The sequence below is a fragment of the Taurulus bubalis genome (genome assembly GCF_910589615.1).
Source record: "Taurulus bubalis genome assembly, chromosome: 7".
Taxonomy (NCBI): domain Eukaryota; kingdom Metazoa; phylum Chordata; class Actinopteri; order Perciformes; family Cottidae; genus Taurulus; species Taurulus bubalis.
In genome coordinates, this window is record NC_136595.1 from 20822292 (window position 1) to 20843212 (window position 20921).

Genomic DNA, 20921 nt, shown 5'->3' on the forward strand with positions numbered 1-20921 from the left:
ACAGCTGCAGAAGAGAAGATGCTTTGCATACAAAGGTTTGTAGAAGATAGACTACAACTAAGAATATACAATTCCCATTACAACACCAATATTCATATTCAGCATTCAGAGCTTCAAGCGCTAACAACAAGCATAGTCCTCAACTTCGTTTGGACTTCACAATGATACAATGTGTCATTACAAATAGCAAGAAAGCCAGGAAAGGACTAAAGAGTGGATTTAGGTTTAAATTCATGGAAGCATTTTCTAAGACCAGATGTTTCTTTGCATCTTCATGCTACAGAATCAAACATCTCTGTGTATAAAAGAAATAAGCTAGCTATTATCATGAAAAGTAATGGAAGTTGTAGATGTTTTTTTGTTTTTTTCGTTAAGAGCAGTTGTCTCTCTTTTGCATGGGTGCCCTGTTTACTCAAGACAATTTAAAGCCAAGGCAAAAAAAAACAGACAAACATAAAACATACAAAACTGCAAATAAAGGAGACAGATAAAGATGTGAGAGTGTTAAAACTAGAATTACCGCCTCCCAATTGAATGCCTCTGGCAACCCACCAGTCAGGTTGCAGTTTAAAACTACCTGTCCCAGCTGTCATTTCTGCACCATACAGCTAGACATTATTGTGAAATTGTCATAGTTAGCATATGAACTCCTGAGTTTTAGCCCAAAACGTGTTTCTTAAGGTCACATTTACCTTTGACTACCAAATTCTAATCAGTTCATCCTTCCAAGTGAATTCATTTTTGCCAGATGTAATGAAATGGAAAGGAGTTCCTGAGATATTGAATTCACGAGAATGGGGCGGACAGATGGACACCCCGAAAACAGTCCATTAAACCAGAATTAAATCAAACTAAACCCAACAATGTGGCACGTAGAAGGTCCATTCTTTTGAAATGTAAAGTTGCTCAACAAATGTCTTTTATTATCGCTTGATGGAGAGATAATGAGCCACAACATTACATTTTAAAATAAGCAAATTAAACTTTGCTTAATCAAAGTAAGACATGAATCAGCAGAGGAATTGTTTTTGTATTGGTCTCTTGTTTCCTACCAAACATAACTCAAAGCAGTTGTTTAGCTGCAGTGGCTGCTTTTTCTCCAATAAATACAGCCTTCACTTGATAACCGGTTCTTCAAGTAAAAGTGGCCATTTAAATTCAGAAGGATTTACCTTATTTTCTGCAGAATCTTCATACTTAGTGATTCCCACTTCCCCCTCCTCAGTAAGTGCACACTTTAAAAGGACAACACCATCTTCAAGGCAAAGAAGCTTCTATCTTTTTTTATCAGTGTGATAAAAAAAAAAAATAGCAAGAAGTTTTATCTTCTCTGTGCTCTGAATGTATTTGTTTCTGCAGTGAGTTTTAGATTAACTGTTGATCTGCAGAGAGATACAGCAAAGTGCTGCTGTCCACAAGAGATATGCAGTGTTTCACTGTGTTGCAATACATTGTACCACAGATTAAAGGTGCAATTTGTAAAATCACGCCACATGCTCCAGACTAATAGGGGGCAGCATTTCTTCTCTACTGGATCCACACAATCTAAATGTTCAGTCATCAGTTATTTAAAAGGAAGAAATAAAAAGACAAATCCTGACAACGAGAATACACAAAATGTGTCCAAACTGACGAAACTCTAAAATAACAAAATAACACTGCTATCTATAATCTACATGTGTGCTGTCGGCCTATGTTTACATTAGTGATCTCTTGGCTTTGGCCTGTTTATTGGGTTAAATCCAAAGTGAAAGAACACTCGTGCTTTCGTTGCATCTTCCCAAAACACAAATGCTAACTGCAGACTGAAGGCCCGTCTCCCGCAGTGACCCTGCCCACCCTCCTCCTGGTGAAGTAGTCTACTGGTGGCGGACGAAATGAATGCAGGCTACAAGTAGTTTTTTCATCTCTGCCACTTTGGATTTAATCCAATAAACAAATCATCAACACATACACGGACCACTTACGTTCAATGTGATTGACGAGCCCTCGGGCAGCGCTCCGTCTTTGTGCTCTCATGTTGGACTGAGGGGGCGGGACAAGGAGTCGCTGTTTCAGTAGATATCTCTGCAACACATGACACAGACGTCTTTGAGGTAACGAATGCTTTTAACTAGAATTCTAGCCGGATCTTACACATTGCATCTTTAAACAACCAGCAACCTCATACGTCACTATTCTGTGCTGTATGTAGATCTGAAATTCGATGAAATTCAAGACCAAACTGACACTTGTCTCCCCTCCTCAATGTCATTCTGGCCCCCAGTCTGTGGCTAAGACACACACATACACACACACACACACACACACACAAACACACGCACACACCCTGCCAGCAGGCTCTTTTAATGGCTTGGTGTTAATGAGAGTCTTGTTTAGAGCTGTCAGATGACCCCGGGCCGTGCAGACTGACACCAACTCTATGTTCACAGCTCTCGAGGTCAACACGCGGTCTGTGTGTGTGTGTGTGTTGTGTGTGTGTGTGTGTGTGTGTATGTGTGTGTGTGTGTGTGTGTGAATGGGTTTGCGTGTGTGTGTTGATGCTACAGACAGAATCATTTATTACACCCAATTACCTTCCCAGCCAGTACATTAACACTATATCAGCAAATCTTTAATCTTTGGTGGTTTAATTTTTAATCAGTAACGTTGATATTAATCTTAATAAATGCTATCTCTGAAGTCTATTCTCACAATCACAGCAAAGGGTCATTCTTATTCTCTTGTTCTGCGCCACACTGTGAGGGATCCATAGGTGCCTGAAGCCAGCAAGCATGATGTGAAAGTTCTGAGACACCTAGAAAAAAAGATTAATTGATTCAAAAAAAAAAAAGAAGTATTTTGCGGTGTGATTTTCTGTTCTGTTTGGGTTTGTAAGAAGATAAATGTATTGTTTTCTAATAGCATAACATTAATCCCATCCAATCTTGTATGTTTGGTTCTGAGCTAGATTAAAAGATGTAAGAACGTATTTAACAATTAAAGTTCATCCCTCAGGAGACCTCGATGAATCCTCAAACTCGTGTTTTGAAAAAGTGTTTCTGTGAAACATAAATCTGAATGTAGTATAATAAAGGATTGCCATTAGTTTATTTTGTATCAGCATTTGCTTCATACGATCCATTCCACTCAGTTATTCATAATTTGCCACCCAGTCTGGTGACATCATCTGAACCAATAAATTCGCTGTATAATTTTTGTTATAAAGTTGGCGCAGTTTCTTATTTATTTGGAAAATTCACAATATAATTTCAATATAAATTATTAATATGGATGCAGATGTCACACCTATATAGATGTAGAAGGATCACAGAATGATAGACGCTTCAGACCTGCTTATCCTGTTTGATATTGTGTTCTAAGTCTTTCTGACGTGTGTTAAGATTTTAAAATGCTCATGTTCAGCTATTTTCGAATTTAGGCTTTTTGCCTGTTTTGCCCAAAGAGATCCTTAGTCTATTTAAAAAAATATATATTCTGCTGTGTTATTTTCCTTCTGTATCCCCAGTAAGTGTGCAACCTTTAGCACAGTCGCTGTTAGTCTTCCTTTATGTGTTGACTGTGAGAGTGTGATCCAGCTCGCTATGTGAAGACCAATTCACAGAGTGGGAAGCGCCTGTGTTGGAGCCAAGCTGTGAGTTTTTTTGTGTGTGTGTGTGTTTAAGTAAAGGAGACTCAAGCTGACAGTTTGCCAGCAGCCTTGCACCTGCACACAGCTAGGTGTTGATCTCAGATTGGGGAGGGGGAGGGCAAGGAAGAAGGGAGGACAGGCAGAGGGAGAACGAGAGGAAGGGATCCGACACGAGGTGTTGGGGGTGGATGAGAAAAGAGGTGAGAGGTGAGGAGCGGAGGATCGGCACTGTGAGGTGGCGTGGCTGTGACATGTAATTCCTGTTTATACGTTGTGTGTGTGTGAGTGTGTGTGTGTGTGTGTGTGTGTCTGTGTGTGTGTGTGTGTTTGCGTTTGCGTGTGTGTGCGTGTGCCACGAGTGGAAGGGAAAATGTGCAGCTGTGTGACAGGCTGGATGGGAGAGCCAATTGGATTGATGCATCCTTTCATAGGGAAGTGCCAACACCAGAGCGCAGCCAGGGCCTCATTTGTCAGACTCAAGGAAATAGCGTTACAGCGTGACGTTTCACTTTGTCTCTGGCACACACATCAACAACCCTCTGCTTCAGGATGGGAGGAACTGTGCCACTGATGCCACCGTAACCTGGTGGGGAATTTAATTATTGTTAAATAGACAAAAAGGGGTTGTGATACAGAGAAAATGAATGTGTTTAACTTCTGTTAGCATCCTTTAGCTTCTGTATGGGATGCGCAGGGCTTTTCCACTAACTTCAATGTAAACCCATCCACGTCATTTTCAGAGAATCAGAGCCACTAAAGTAGAGTAAAGACCAAAAAAGCCTGCCTTGTGATGAGGTTGGGGAGTTGATGGATTCCGCTATTCGTGTCCTGTGTGAAAGTCAATGCTGACTTCACTCTTCCTTCCTTTATGTAGCGGACGTACTTACTGTAAATAACGGAGGTAAATAACTTGCATAACAAGCATGTTTATTTTTTTGTAACAAACTACTTATTTTTACTCATAACACAAGCTTTTCATCACCCGAATAACCAAGTAAACCTTAAGCTTACACTGTGTGCATGAGCTGAAACGGACATGCCGTCCCTGAAATGTCCAAAACTGACTCTAGAGAGGTAGCTGGAGCACCGACGTTTGTTTAGGGCCACAGGCCGCGTTCCGGTAGTTGAAGAGTTGGGAGTTAGAGTCTGTTGGTATAATGATGACAGTGCTGTACATGCAGGGTGCATTCAGAAGATAATGTGTTGCTACAAATACCATCATAAGACTCCTGCTCTACATTCATTGGCTGTTGTTAACCTTTTGGCAGCGGCGGTGAGTTTGACGCTGACTGCAGAGCAGGAAACTTAGACAAGCTCTCTGGAGGGACACTCAACAGTATGTCAGGGAACTCCATGAGACTGTCAGCATAACACACTGCTGGGTAGCTGAATTATTGAAGTCCATAGCATTGATAATTTAATACAGTAGATCTGCTTTGAAAGTGGGTGGCTTAAGCGAATAGAGAATGAAAGAAATAGGACTTTGCAATTGGTATGACACAAGGGGGAAAAAAAAAAGTTTCTTGTCTCTGTGCAGGTATAAACTGTGTATATATAGTTGTATATCCCACCCTACAGTGATGTACTGCACTGCGTGACCTAGTTGAGATCCTGGTAGCGAGGGGAAAGTGAGCGATAAAGAGACAGACAGATGGTAGGGGGTTAATTGAAGCTGACATGTGTCCAGTGTTTGCGTGTCCCTAGATGACATCGCTCTTGCCCATATGCTCCTGTTGCCTTGTTCACTCCCTTTCCCTCAACCACCACCACCACTATCTGATTCTCACACCATGAAAAAGAAGATATCCAAAAGCATCATGAGTCGCTCCCAGACCAGCCGATCACCCTCTCTCTAAGGCTGCAGTAACACTGGAACAGATAGTTTGTACCTCATGTTGAGCTTGTATTCGTTCCAAACGGCCACACAATATTGTTTAAATACAGAGAGATAATAATAAAGATTTTTTAACATAGTCCCAATCGCTGACAGAGGTGTGGATGTTTTTAATCTGGCTCCACCACAGCCCCAACCAGTCTGACAATGTTCCATAACATTTTTGTACATGCTACCTATCTGTATCCACTTTAACAATATTTAACAGTACTTTACCCTCTAACCTTATACGAGCCAAGGCGTATGTTTCTTAGGCAAAGAATGTCTGGTTGTCCTTCTAGATTAAAGAGAAATTCAATCGCAATTGACGCAATTTCATCATCATATATGCTTCTCTATGAGCATTGATTATATAACTTCTGAATCCTTCCTCAAATTAAACTACAGGATGACGATGCTGAGAAAAGCCTTGAAAATGTTGTATCCCCGGGACCCATGATACTTTGATACAGCCTTGCTTGTGTGGATATCCGTGCAACTCCATGTCCTCTTTCAAATCATCTGTTAAAACTCACTTTAATAAAAAAAATAATCTTGTTTTTAAGTAACATAACGCAAATGGTGACATAAATATGGACTTGTTTTCCACACTTGTTTTCCATACTTCTCATTTCTAGTGCATCATCTTCTTCTTTCTTGACACTCCTCTGTTTAGTCATTAGTGTTGTGGGTGAAACGTTAAAAGTAAAATATTAGTGAGATTACATAACTTCTCCTTGCAGCACAGTGTTAGGCCCCACATAATTCCGATGTCATTATTTTTATGTTTTACCATTGAGATCCCATTCATTATGTCTGGCTGACCGTGTCACTCTGATGTCGAGGATGTGTCCCAGCAGGCTTGCCGTAGACTGGCAGAGTGTTGATCTGAGTGTCAGTGGGACTGGGGGTCTCCTTTCCAAACCCTCCTCTCCGCCACCAGCTGACAGACAAGGTCAGGGACTCATCCCGCCTGTCTCTCTCCGCTCATGACAGCCTTTCCTTTGGGAGACAAACCCCGGACAACCCTGCTCTGCCTGGCACGCACCATCACCAATTAATATTGTATCGCTGTTTTCTAATCTGCTCCTTCAGGGCCTTCTCGGGGTGTGATCAGGCCACCTCGCTTCCCTGCGTCTCGTCCTCCCCCAGCCTCCTTCCATACCAGGGAAAGGTCCCTCAATAGGCTACATTACATGCGACACTTGTAACTTGTTTTGTTGTAGTTTTTTATTGTTTTTGATGTGTTTTTTTACTAGACTCCTAATAATAGATTTTTTTATGAAACACAACTAAAGTCCTTTAGGGTTAAGGCAATCCCTGTTAATTGGCTTAGAGTGGCTTTGTCATTATTCTTTGTGCAAAGTGAATTTATTTTAATTGGATATGAAGGGTAGCTGGTACTGCACTTAAGTTTTAAGTGAATTTCAACGGTGCTAGCAGCATGACTCTAGGGATGGCAATGGCTGTCCACCACATTGAACCCCTGACTTTCCCTTTAACACGAGGTTTACGTTTGTGGTTTTGAGGGAAATATCTTAATAAATATTAATTGGATTGCCATGAACTGTGGTGCAGTCATTCATGCCTCCTTCAAGATGAATTGTAATGACTTTGTTGATGTTTACATTGTGATTGTGAGCAGGTTAGTATGCTGAACTAGTATTTGGTTCAAATCACCTCTGTGACTAAGTATAGCCTAACGATTGCTTTTATTTTATTTTGTATGTTTACTACTATTTATTTGACTTGTATGTCGTGAATTCATTTTCTAGATAAGGAAAATGACAATAAAATGCATTTGCTGTTTTTTATTTTTTTTTAAAGCATTTCCGACCACAGCATTGATGAATGTCCATCAAACTTGTCCAGGTCCATCTCAAAAGAAATGGTCCTATCATCTCTAGGACTACCATTTTGAAACATTAATGAATGCTTCACATACATTTTCTCAATCAGAGAGAGATTATTTTATTGTTGCGTCAAAATGTTGACATGTTTTGTCATGTTGATGTCCTGTGTTAGTTTGGGAGTTAGGAACATGACTTACCACTCTGTCCAATTGCTAGAACTGAGATGAGAAGCACATTGCCATTTGTTTCGGTCTTGTACCTCCATTCTTCAAACTCTGAACTACTTGCAGTGAGAGACATAACATCTCCTGTGACCTCAGTGGATGACTTATCTTCCTACCTTGGGGACTGAGTGATGTGCTTGTGGCTCCGAGAATAGCTACAGTGCTGTCCGTCTGGGTTGGGGTCGGGAGCAGCTCGGGCGGTGAAGTGTATTTGTCTGAATCACAGCTCCTGGCTTACACACATTTGACTCTTCTTCTAATACACACACACACACACACACACACACACACACACACACACACACACACACACATACACACACACACACACACACACACACACGCACACATAGAGTCCGCTGACGTACAGACACTTATGCTACCGCTCAGTATAGCATGATGGAGGAGCGTGGGGGCCATATGTCACACCGTGGCTCCTAAAGGACTCACCTGGCCTCTCCTCAGCCCTGATGGATTTAGGCTGGCCCTGCAGGGTTGGCATAAGCACATACATTCACACACAGATTGTACTCTAGAGTCTAGATCACTTGTTCTTCGTCTGTTTCTTCAAAAACATCAGTTTAGAGGGTGTGAAGGAGAGGGAAAGAACAGAGGAATGTCAACCAGCAGATATTGCTACTTACGTCCCGCCCTCCTCCTCGTTGTCGTTGCTTCATCACGTGGGAAAGATATAAAGAGTTTTCAACTGAGGAGCTGTGTGGCTGATTTTATTCAGAAAGCTGACTTCCAGACTGTGTGTGTGTGTGGGTGTGTGTGTGTGTGTGTGTGTGTGTGTGTGTGTGTGTGTGTGTGTGTGCGCGGTGTGTGTGTCCCACAGATCGCTAATCTCTCTGAAGTCCTGTTTGTTCTCCAGGTTTGCCCCCACTACAAACATTTCCCTGATCAAAGCTGTTGAAAAGGCCTGCCACTTCAAACAAAGTATACACACACACACACACACACACACACACACACACACACACACACACACACACATATACAGATACACACATACTCATCCATTCCAACACAGCTCTACGGCCGGCATGTTGTCATGGCAACCACATTAATCCTAAACCAACCAGCGTGCAGTTGTTGCGTCAGGCGAGGCCAATCAGGAGTGGGAGGAGAAAGAGACGAAGAGGAGTCATGAGCTCAATTAGCATTTAAATGTAGAAGTTTATTCTTATTGTCCATCCACACACACATGTATGTGTGGATGCGATGAATGCTGTAATATAATTATCCTAAAGTGTAAATGTTAGTGTTCAATCTATTTCTATAATTGAGAGACAACGTTTTCTGGTTTCATTTACATTCCCATGCTGTCTTCTACCCACTCTCCATTTATTTTTCTTTATTGCAGTAATACAACAATCTGGAAAAAAACTTTTTTCTTTTAGATATTCCAGAAGTCATTTAATATCCAGAGATAAGCAGTGATGTTATCTGAGACATGTGATGTCAGCTTTATCAGAGAGCTGCATTAACAGCAGGTGTCACGCTGCATTAAAATCCTTTCAAGTTAACTTACAGAGAGATTAGGGAGATGGATAACTTCTCCACGTTTTACCTTTTCTTAATCACAGAAACAAAAATACAACTGTTGATTTACCCTGCAGGTATAATTAAAATTCTATGTTTCATTTGCAGATGCCTTTATACAGTATCAACTTGTTCAACTGAACTATGAATTTACTTCATTTTGGGATCAAAAATGTTATTGTACAGTCATGGTTTTTAATTATTCTTTTGTCAATTATATAGCTTGGATTCTCATGTTAATGGTGGAAGCTTGTGGAAAATCGACTTAAACTTAAAATCTTTTCTAGTCTTCCAACCTCTTAAAGCGCTTTAACAATTCATACACTGATGGCAGGGGCTACCTTATCAGAGCTGATATTTTCCAAATGTCATTTGTGTGTAGGCCAATAGGTATCGTAAAAGGCAGAAATATCAATACGTTTAAGGTCATTTTAAAACACTGTTGCCATAACACAGTTTGCTCACCACAGTGAGTGCTGATTTTAACACTAAACCTTACGTTCACATAATTAAAATAAATCTTTCGCAAACGTTTGTTAAGATTATTGTGTTTGAGAAAAGATTATTGTCTGATATATCATTCATATTCAAATATTGTTACTGGCTTCAAGAATCCAATATTTTTGGGGCTTATGTCATGATACCCAAATATGACACCGTCATAACCATGACATCACACCTGTCATGAACAAGAATTACTTTTCATTAAGAATGTGTTAAAGCCAGTCTGACGACAGGGATTACAGCACTAAGGGTGTTTACGGAGTAATGACAGATAACTCTATTGTTGCTAAAGTAACTGCTAACTGCTGCTAATTGTAGCTGGCAGTAGCTAGTTAGCTCCGCTAGCCGTGCAGCGTGTGCTCCTATTAGCTGACTCAGTCCGAGATTAGAAAGACCTGCAGGCTATAGTTTGCTGTAATGTTTAAATCATTTAATGTGGTTGTCATATAGTATATCATTGTATTGATATATTGTAATAGGGTTGGTCCCACACTGAGTAAACAGTTTTTCAACCACCCTTATTTTGGTTTATCTTTGTGCTCGGCCTCTCTTCAGTTCCTGTAGCTATAGCAATAGACAATAATTCCCCTGGACAGCACACTGTTTGAAACAGCGGTGCTGAGTGCATGCCACAAAGTATTTTTCTGATGTAAGAGCAGTCCAGCCAGCAAAGGAGAACAGAGTGCATCTCCTAAAATGGGACACACAATGGGAGAAGATGAAGACTCGACTGCTCTTGGGAGCAAACCGAAGCAACAGAACAGAACAAACTGTAGGTGTGTGTGACAAGGGACTTTCAACATGTTTGAAAGGAATTGTTCAATATTTTAGGAAATACTGTTATTCACTTCCAATATCACTTTCATCATGCAGGTATGCCCGGAGCCGGAAGGTGAATTCAGTATGAGGGCTGGAAACCGGGGGAAGCAACCAAAGTAAAAAAATAAAAAATAAAACTACCAGCATCTCTAAAGTTTACAAATAAACACGTTGTATCTTGTTTGTTCAGTACACAAACAGAAATATGATATTTGCAATTTGTCATTTTACAGCGACTTAACATGCAGTAATTATTTCTCGGCGAAACACAGTCCAGCGCACAACAGCGATTCCTGAAGGCAACACGTGGAAGTTACTACAGGCAAACGGCGGAGATGCTGCACATAAGTACTGGACAAGGAAATAGTTACAGCACTTAAATAGCAACGTGTGTGTGTGTGTGTGTGTGTGTGTGTGTGTGTGTGTGTGTGTGTGTGTGTGTAGTCCAACGTATCACCTCGTTTACTGGCCATGCAGGAGTTGCACAGCATGTGGTTGCTTCGTGCAGTGCTATAACGGAGCTAACAGCTAATGTCATTGGAGGTTGCATTGAGTTACATTACGATGTGTCCAGGCCCTCCTTATCCAGTAAAAAATAGTATTGGCGAAGGTAAATTGTAATATTATCATTATGTGTTTCAATGTAATTTCTTTTTAAAGAAGTTTTGGGCAAGACGTCTGAAGGAGATGTTTTCAGAGCAAAAAATTATGACCTGTTTAACTTCCTAACATTAGGTCTAAACAGCTTATAATACATGATCAAAATGCCAAGAGTTTTTTAATTAAAGCAAATATTTAAATGAAAAGACAATAATTTAGTTCCAAAGCATTTGCATTGTGTGTTTTATTTAAAAACCAATGAAAATAACAAAGTAAAAGGAGAACATTTAGAATTTGTAGCGGTAAACATTTCATCGATTTTTTTCAGGAAAAACGTTAGTCTGGATCCTTAAATACCAACTCAAAAAAAGAAAGAAAAAAAGATTTGGTAACAACGGATATAACTCAATGACGATTGACAATTGTTATCGGGGGAATAAACATGATCAGTGCATCTTTAGTCTTTACATATTTTAAAATACTAAAACAGCTAGTTTTTATCCGGGATATATTTGTATTATAATTCAAATCAAAAGAATAAAAGCTGAGACTTGAAATAATTACTTTTGCTCAGTCTACCAGTTGTGCTATCGTTGTCTTGTGTAATCAGGGAAAGAAACTAAATCAAAAGGTGTTTGGCTCTTTATGTTTCTGGTGTTAATGGAGACACAGGGCTTATTACCACATTGTCTTTGTTATTTTGTTATTGTTTTTGGTGTGTCCCAGTGGCCTGTTGATTTGAGCGGAGCACTAAGTGGTTGTTAATGGCACAAACAAGACTGTGGTTTAAAATAGCAGACTGCCCATTAGGCTGGTATTAACAAGGTAATGGCCTGTTACTAAACTGCTGAATGACATTGCCGCCGAGCTGATGCCCGCAATGCACACATGACCACAAACACAACACACACACACCACGCACAGTTAGTTCTTCCATGCACAAATATATATGTGTATAGCATGCTGAGCAGAGCTGCGGACTGATCTACGGTAAGTTTGAGTTGCCGCAGAGATGTGAGGAGAAAGAAAAAAAAGAGACAAGAAAATAAGTAGAATCGAAGAGAATAGAAAGAAAGCAAAATTGACTGAAAGACATAGCTGGGAGGTTATTAAAGCTGAGATGCACTATGGTTGTTTACCTCAGCCTGACTGTATTGTTGGGGCTCAGAAATTATTGATAGGCAGGAAGAGACGGAGTAATAAAGAACTACACATTACTTCTGTCTGTACATCCGACTGTCTGACTGCTCCGCTTGTACAGATGGGCTTGGTTGGAACGCCATTTCAGAACAAATGGTGTCCTCTTTGTCCAAATAGTGCTCCAGTAGTTCATGTACTGTACGTCTGCTTGTGCACGCGTGTCTGTTTTTCCTTTAGGATGTTGCATTTTCCAAATTCACACACACAGGCAAACACACTCCTCCACTGTAGTGTGGCAATAGGGCAGCGCAGTAGGGGGTATATCCCTGGGAAATCATTTCTCCCTCTCCTTTCTTCCTATTTGTAACTTGTCCTTTCAAGCAAGACAGCCCTTAAAGTTCAGTGGCACATTCTTCAAAAAAAGGCTATTACTGGCTGCCTCTGATTCTGTATCACGCCGCGCACAGACCCGCCATCCCTCCTTTTTATGTTCCTCTCCTCCTGTCATCATTTTCTGAAGGCAAGAGAGGAGAAGTCAGGGTTTCACAAACGCCTGTGACCAATGCCTTGAAACACTGAGCAGTCCCCGCCTCTGACTTTGCGCCAGACGTCCGTATCATATCGCTAAAAGGGCCTATTGCTTTTGATACTTGACAGAGCTCCCTCTTTGTCTTTCTCTCAGTGAATCTCTGTCTCGCCCTCTGTGCCAACTGTCTATCACACTCGTTCTCTACAGTTACAGGGCTCTATAAAACAGTGTGTGACTGTAAGAGATACGGCCGTGCTTCTGAAAGGTATGAAGAAAAGCTTGAAGTTGTTGTTGACCCTGACAACGAATAAAGGCTCACACACACACACACACACACACACACACACACACACACACACACACACACACAGACAAAGACAACGGTCAAATGACTGAATTTCTCAACCTTTTCCCACCTGTAACTACATTTCTTTTTATACCTCAGCATTTAGAGTTCTGTTTTGAAAGTGAAGTACACATTAAATTCGTTTTTTTTAAATATATTTTTAGAATGTATTATACAAATGTATTTCTCTCAAAATTCTCCAATGATTTTGTCTATCAAGGTTGAGTTGACAAACTGACACACTGAAGAACATAATGGATAATTTAACCTTGATTGTTACAATCTTTCATTTTAGTGAATGGCAGCAATGCTCCCCGGTGGAAATTAAACATTGATGTCTTAATATGGTTCACCTTCAGTCACATATTGATAAACACACAGCATTTAGATGTGTTTCCTATACCCCAGGCTATTAGTTGTACTTATATATTAAAGTGCTGCTTAATACCCACTGGAAATTTTGTTTTTACTAACCTCCAGTTCTCACCTTACTGCAGTGACAGGGAACTGTACTCCAGGGTGTGTAAGTACACTATGACACACTGGCATCACTGTTGGGTGGGGTTACAGCTGCAACAAAGAACCAATACCATGTTGGTATTTGTAATACTTTATGAAATAGGGTAGTCATCATTTAGACAAGGCCTATTCAATTGGGGAAAAAAAAAAATTGAATTGTGGGAAAGAGAGAGGGGGAGAGTGTTTTATTGTCTATTTTTATATTGTTATGCTTCTGTGCATTGATAGCATCTACTCTCTTTTGGCACTTTGTGCTGTTCTTGGTTCTAATACATGACCAAAGATATTTTTTATTTCATGAATGAAACAATACATATTGCTATTTTTTCTTTTTCTCTACATTCTTTTGCAGTAGTTTAAAATGTATAACAAAAAACACAAAAAAAGGCTGCTGAAAATGTCTGGCCCATCTATTTCCTGGTTTTAAATCTGTCCCAATTGAATTTGTAATTGAAGAGGCCTGGTTTAGATCATTATTGTCATGGTGCATCCACTTGACCACTCATCTGTGACCCGAACAGGACCCAAGCTCACAGTGGTATAGCCGACTGCTCCCTGGTCAATGATGGCCAAAGGCCCGCCTCTCACCTGCACCTCTCATTAACATCATTAGAACGCCTCTGACTTCAGGCTGGAATGCTGATGGCTGGCTGATGCCTTGTTTAGGACAGATCGCCTCCCCTTCTCCGTCAGCATGTCTTCCTCTGTCACTCTGCCACTCCCATTGTCTGTGACCTCCACTGTCATCACGGCTGCCCTTGAGGAGCAGAAATCTCTCTATTTCACAGGGACCAGCCATAAGGGGGCTTGATTGCAGCAAATTGATGCATAATCACACAGCGCTCAGAGCTTTTTATCCTGCCGCCTCTTCATCTCCACTTTAGAGGCCCGCCGTTGGCGTATTTACATGCTGTCATCTCAAGGGTTTCCTCTGCTCAAGCCCTTCTCTGTCTCTTTTCTCATCTCTCTCTCTCTTTTCTCTTTATTTCTCTCCCCACCCTTCATCCCCTTTATGACTCTCCCAATTTTGTTTTCTCTCTATCCTCCCCTTTGTGTCTGGATGTGATGCCAATCTGAGTGTCTCAACACGGCCATTGTAATCCTCTCCCAAAGCCTGCTCTGTTTCTCCCTCCATCCCTCCCTCCCTCTCTCACACACACACACACACACACACACACACACACACACACACACACACACACACACACACACACACACACACACACACCTCTGACCACCACATCTCTGCTTATGATTGCTCTCTTCAGCTACGCACACATCCTACTGTAGATGGTTACGATGGCCGGGGAGTCAGAGAGGAAGTGAAGGAGGGAGGCGGGTACAGAGATGAGTGGAGATGACGAGGCGGAGGTGTAGACAGATGCTCCAGAGGTTGAGGTGACTTAACCCAACAGATACCCCGGAGGGGTGTCACCCGGTGTGCCTCTCTGTCTCTTGTCTCTTTTGTCTATTTCTCTTCTGTCCATCTGTCCTTTTCAAAATTGTTTTATTAGCATAACTTTAATTATCTTTGCAGTACATCTAAGTACTTTTTTCTATTGCAGGTTGTAGAAAGTGTGCCCTTTATGTACAATAATTCATGATGAATGAAAAAAAAAGATACGAAATGTGTATGCATACTGTGTTATCAGCCACATTGCCAGGGCTGTTGCTTCTATGAGGAACATTGCATTTGTACTTTTCTTTTTTTTTTTTTTTTTTTTTAAATGTAAAAGATAAACAATAACTACATGGTGGATATTTTATAGGCAGGTTTGAGTAATTTTATACTCTATACCTTTTAGTTTTTAATACTTTTAGGTCTACAGACAAATTGTGTTGGGAATACAGCTTACAAAAAGTGATTGAAAAGGGATTTTATATGATGAGATCACATATGAGTTGCAGCTGAATGTATAGTTACTATCCACAAACCTAATATTGTTGCGGTGAGAACCAAAGAAGAAAAGAGATTTTAACTTAGGGGGGGATTTTGAAGCAGCTCAGTAAAGTTTTATGTGTTGTTCTGTTGATCTCCTGCTTCCATTGGTTCACGTTTCACCTCTGTGTCACGGCCTGTCGTTCTGTCTTCCCCTCGCTGTCCTCTGTCTTTGTATCAATCATCCCCTGAGTCTCCGTCCATCCACTGTCTGTGTAAACATCCTCTCCTCTGTAGCTTTCCTTCTTTGTCAGTTCAAAGAAAACACCATGGCCCCATGTTATGACGATTAGCGATGTTGGACTCTCCATCTCTCTCTCTCTCTCTCTCTCTCTCTCTCTCGCTCTCTCTCTCCCCCCCTCCTCACCTCACAGTTTAGCTGTGTAATGTGTGGTGTGTGAAGTGACAGGGAATGCTTTATGAATGTGTGAGGAGGCCTTGGCAATGCCCCTGCCTCCCCACAATAAGATGAGCTGAATAAATCTGAGATACGCCACAGGCTCTCCAGCACCTATACGGACACAAACAAACACACACACACACACACACACACACACACACACACACACACACACACACACACGGACATTTAAAGCAGGGGACCTGGGCAATTCCTGGGCAAAAAAAAAAATAGTACCCAACTCTTATCACTTTGGAGTCTTCCGCACTTCAGCGCACAGCCCCATCCCTCTGGGTCTTTCTTTTTCTTCTTTCTTTCTTTCTTCCTCTCTCTCTCTCTCTTTCGCTGTTTGTCCTTGAGGTGGCGGAGGGTGGTGTCAACGGGTGGAGCGGAGCGGGGTGTGAAGAGGTGCAGGGCTTTGATGCTTGTTGGGGCTCACTCAGCTGGGCAGTACACGGTGCTGCATCTCGTCCCAAGGCTCTGTATAAATTCCACGCCAGTGACAATTTACAGCTCACACCCATCCTCGATATGACGCACTGAGCAGGACGCCAAGCGTGTCTTGTTGCCATCTCGCCAAAGTGAGGCTAATTTATTACAGTGTAAAACCCACAGAGCAGAGAGAGGGGGGTGGAGGCCTTGGTTGGAGATTTGTGGTATAATGTGTTATAAAGCTGTGGCCAGTGTGACATTGTTTTTTATCGTATCACTGTGTACTGTGGTTGCAGAATGTCGCAGTGCATACTGGAGCAGATTTTCTCTCCCCATAGTGTGTCAAAGAGTTTAGATATTCCATATTTCATCTGGTTTAATATAAAAACGTATGCTATTCAGTTTCCAGTAAGATAACTGTAGTGTTACAGTTTAGTGCCAGTCTTTGTCCCTCAGCCTTCCATGTCTTAAAGTTTGGACACTGATGGATTTTTATTTTTTTATTTTCAGAGAAGCAAAATCTGCCTCTTACTCCTGGAATCAAATTTACTTTTAAAGTGGGTAAATGTATTTAAATATATGCCATGATGCTCCAATAAGGTCTTGACAGGGCTTCCCTTTGTACCTGCTGCAGAAGAATGATGGCGACGATGTCAATTAATTACATCATGTCACAACTTATGAAATTGAACCCAAAGTTCCTGAGACTTGCTGTCACAGAAAGAGCTGACCAGCACAATCATGACTGACCTTCAGAATCCATTAGATTTATGTTGTTTTTCACAGGCACTTTTCTTCTCTCCAGTAATTTACATATTTATCAGAGCTGATCGTAGTTTGACATCCTTTAATTTTTTTGCACCCCTCTCGGCAAGCTGCGAGAGAATGAGCAGTAATGTGCCGTACAGTGCAGTGCGTGACTTTGGCAGGTGAGGAATATGCTGAGGGAGCACTTTGATTTGGAAGTGTGGGCATAAATTTTGCCGCTGCCACTTTCACTCACTCATTGTCACGTACCTCTCCCCGGCTCTGCCCCCATCCTCTTACTGTAGCCCGCTCTCACTCGGTTTCTCCTTCTCTGCCTAATTCTTATACTTTTATATATTTTTGTCATGTTCTCTTAGCTGCGGTGACAGGAGGACTGTGATGATGTGAAAGTCAAAGAGATTTATCATTTGGAGACATGGCCTCTTAGGAGTTATTAATGTTGTCACAGCATGGCAGAAATTAGGAATTAAAGTCACAACAATTGTTTGGATGCCCAGAATATACAAACATTATAGGTAGGTAAAAATATATATATCATGTTGCAAAGTTAAACAGAATATGGTCGCATGACAAAATAGTGAAGCAAGATACTAACATCCTGTTTATAAGCATGTGTTTCTGCTCTAGCAGTGTAATATGGACACGAAAAAAGAGAGAAGATAAACAAGTGTATTGTAAACATTTTTGGCCATATTTCAGTCGTATTGCACCATCTTCTTGTAAGGTATTAAAAAGATCTGATCAAAATAATCTGATGTTCACCTAGCACTGTTGAATGTCCACATAGGAACCGTCCTTCCATTTACACAAGCAAATACACACATATTCCATTTTTGCACTGCCGTATTGACTGTTCACCTGTGCTAAAACTATTTGATGACTGATTGATTAATTAGTTGATGGACAGAAAATGATTCCGCAACTATTAATTGATTAATTGTTCTGGTCATTTATTAAGCAAAAATGTATATTGTGCTGATTTCAGCTTCTCCAATGTGCATATGTGTTGCTTTTTCTGTTCTATATCAATGTAGAACATATCATAATATATGGGTTTCGGACTGTTGATTGAACTGAACAAGCAACTTGAAAGCAATTTCAAGGCATCACAGTGGGCTCTGGGAAATTATGCTGACTATTTGTAATAATTATATACACTAAATAATGAATATACTAATCAAAAATATAATCAATGATTAAAATACTCATTAGTTTCCCCTCTAATGTACACATGCAGAATAATGCAAACCCAATCATTCTAACATACTTGATGAGGGAAAATGTAGCACAAAATCTCAAAAATAAAGACAAATGAAGTTGATGAATTTTTCTGCTTATGAATTCAATAGCAGTGATGTCCGTTTGACATTCAGCTCAGGGTGGAAGGGGTTGAAACTCTGTTCTTGGCTCTTCCTCCCTAAAACTACAATTTCTAAAAACTGTGTGCAAAGGCAAAAAAGGAGTTCACGAAAGAGTTAGATAATTCGTGTTGACTTCGCTACCTTTCAGTTTTCTGTGTTACTTCTGTCTTACGTTCTCTCTCTTCATCCGCATGCCAGCCCCCTGCCTGCTGATCTCTACTGACACCTTGAGGTCGGGAGATGCTGCTGCAGCGCCGTGCTCAAGCATAACTTGACCCCAACCTTCATGTTATATGCCACCCACACCCGAGCCATGATTTTCCCTCACATGCAGCCGAGCTGCGGCTGTCGGTATGGTGCTGGTTCCCTCTGGGCGTCGGGGAGCCTATGGAATAGTGGGACTTAATTTTGTGCTGCAATGCTTGGCTGAGCACAGCCAGATACAGAGGGATACAGAGATACAGACACATAAACACAACAACTACTCTGGGAGCATTTGTGAGAGCCCTGAGGAGTCATAGTCACACACACACACACACACACACACACACACACGGCCACAACTATGTAGTAAACAGTGAATCCATTGTAAGCTCCAGGAGCCTGCTGTAAGAGATTGTTTTGATGAAGCAGCAAGGGCACACTAGCACTGAGACTAAATGTAGCATGGCCACGATGGTTGAATTTCCCGACAGTCGGGACCTTGGCAGCTGCCTCTGGTTTGGCTCTCAACTTTCTGGGTTCTTGGTTTTACTGTAGGGAGAAAAGCTGTGTATATGTCTGTCAATGTTTTTTTCTTTCTTTCGTGATTGCAGCTTTGAACTGTAATGTGTGTGTGCGTGTTCTTGTATCAGGAGCTGTTGTGGTGGCCTGGGGTCGAGGCCAAAGTAGAATTTCTAAGTGATGGAATTTCACAGCCACCGAGCACTCAGCGGCCGGCCAAACCGCAAGCACTCACATTTACAACAAACGGTCCGCCCCGCTCCACGGAGACTCCTGAATGGCAAAGCCATTTGTCTCTGTGAAGGGCAGAGGGGGAGAAAAGCGAAATAAAATCAGAGGGAGAGTACTTAAATGGAACAACGTTTTTTTTGTTTGTTTACGACCCCTAACCACTCAAACTGACACATCATGTACACACACAGAAGCGCACACACACGCATACACTGCTGTGAGGCTAAATTGGAATTAAGGAGAAGGAAAGGTGCATAGCCTGTTGCTAATTAGCATTTTCTTTGCTCAGCAGAAGCGGGTGGAGGAATCAATAAGATATTAAGTTTGTGTATAGTGATGAGGCACGCAATCACTTTCATCCATTAGCAATAGCAGATTAGAAGAAAAACACTGGCCAAGAAAACAGCAAATATTTGACCTCTGTGGATTTCAACTTGGCTGGGAGTGCAGACTGTTTGTTTTTCATGCTATTTAGTCTGTGTCTTGTACAGTATTTGAAAAATGTGCGCAAGAATGATCCTCACAATATCTACGGTAATATAAGAGGTTAACATAACTTCTTATATTTGAATTTTAGAAAAGTATGTTGAAAGGTTCATGGAGCATTATTTATGCGAAAATCCACAGTGACTGAAGGTGCCCAAGAAAAGTCTCCATGGTCCAACTCATCTGTTCAAATGATTAAAAGATCAGGTGGGGGGGAAGGGGAGGTTAATGTCTCAGAAGGAAGTCTTCAGCCAGACCTGAAGGCTCAAACCAAAGGAGACCTCTATCAGGTCACACCTGTTGCTGGCTGATCCTGACCTCTGTCGATGTATAATTCACCTTGCCCAGTTGAATATTCTGTGCCCTGTGTTGGTTTGATGTTTGATTCATGTGTGTCTGGCAAAAGACAGACGGCCAGGTCAGTGTGTGCTCTCACTCAGCCTTTCACACTGACTATAATGGGCTATTTATGATCTCTCTGGTACTATGATACCTCGGATACTATGATAATAGCCTAATTTTTTTTGTCTTATCTAAAACTGAGAAGTTTGAGAATTGCTGTCTACACGTCTAGAAGTTTGTGCATTAACAACAACACCTCTCTCTCCCTTTGTCTTGACTTTTCTTTACACCTTTACCCTTCCTCCCTCTCTCTCTCTCTCTCTCTCACTCCTCCATCCCTCCGCAGAACATCTGAGTCCAGAGCGGGAGAAGAAGCTGGTCTTTCTTACAGCTCGTGTTCACCCTGGAGAGTCTCCTGCCTCCTTTATTTGTCAAGGTAAAGTTTTAATGTTCAACATCATTATATGAGGTGTTTAAAAAGTTGGTAGGTATTTTTATTTACATAATCAAAAGTCAGTGTTATATTCAACATATTTACTGTATTTTGGAACACTTTCTTGTTTCGGTTTGCTATTGATAGACTTGTGAATTCGAAAGAGACTAAAGTTACTTTTATGGACCATCTCAGACCATATACATGTTCCTAAACAAAAGCA

At 41.1% G+C, this 20921-nt stretch overlaps 1 protein-coding gene across 2 annotated transcripts in view; it reads left to right on the forward strand.

The window, feature by feature from the left end:
* Positions 1–20921, forward strand: part of agbl4 (AGBL carboxypeptidase 4) — a gene marked incomplete at its 5' end in the record, with an annotated part of 246047 nt that overhangs the window by 197920 nt on the left and 27206 nt on the right. For both annotated transcript variants that reach the window (XM_079220896.1, XM_079220895.1), the window contains one exon: positions 20612–20701. In XM_079220896.1, coding sequence (XP_079077022.1) covers positions 20612–20701 — 90 coding nt within the window. The remainder of the gene's footprint in view (positions 1–20611; positions 20702–20921) is intronic.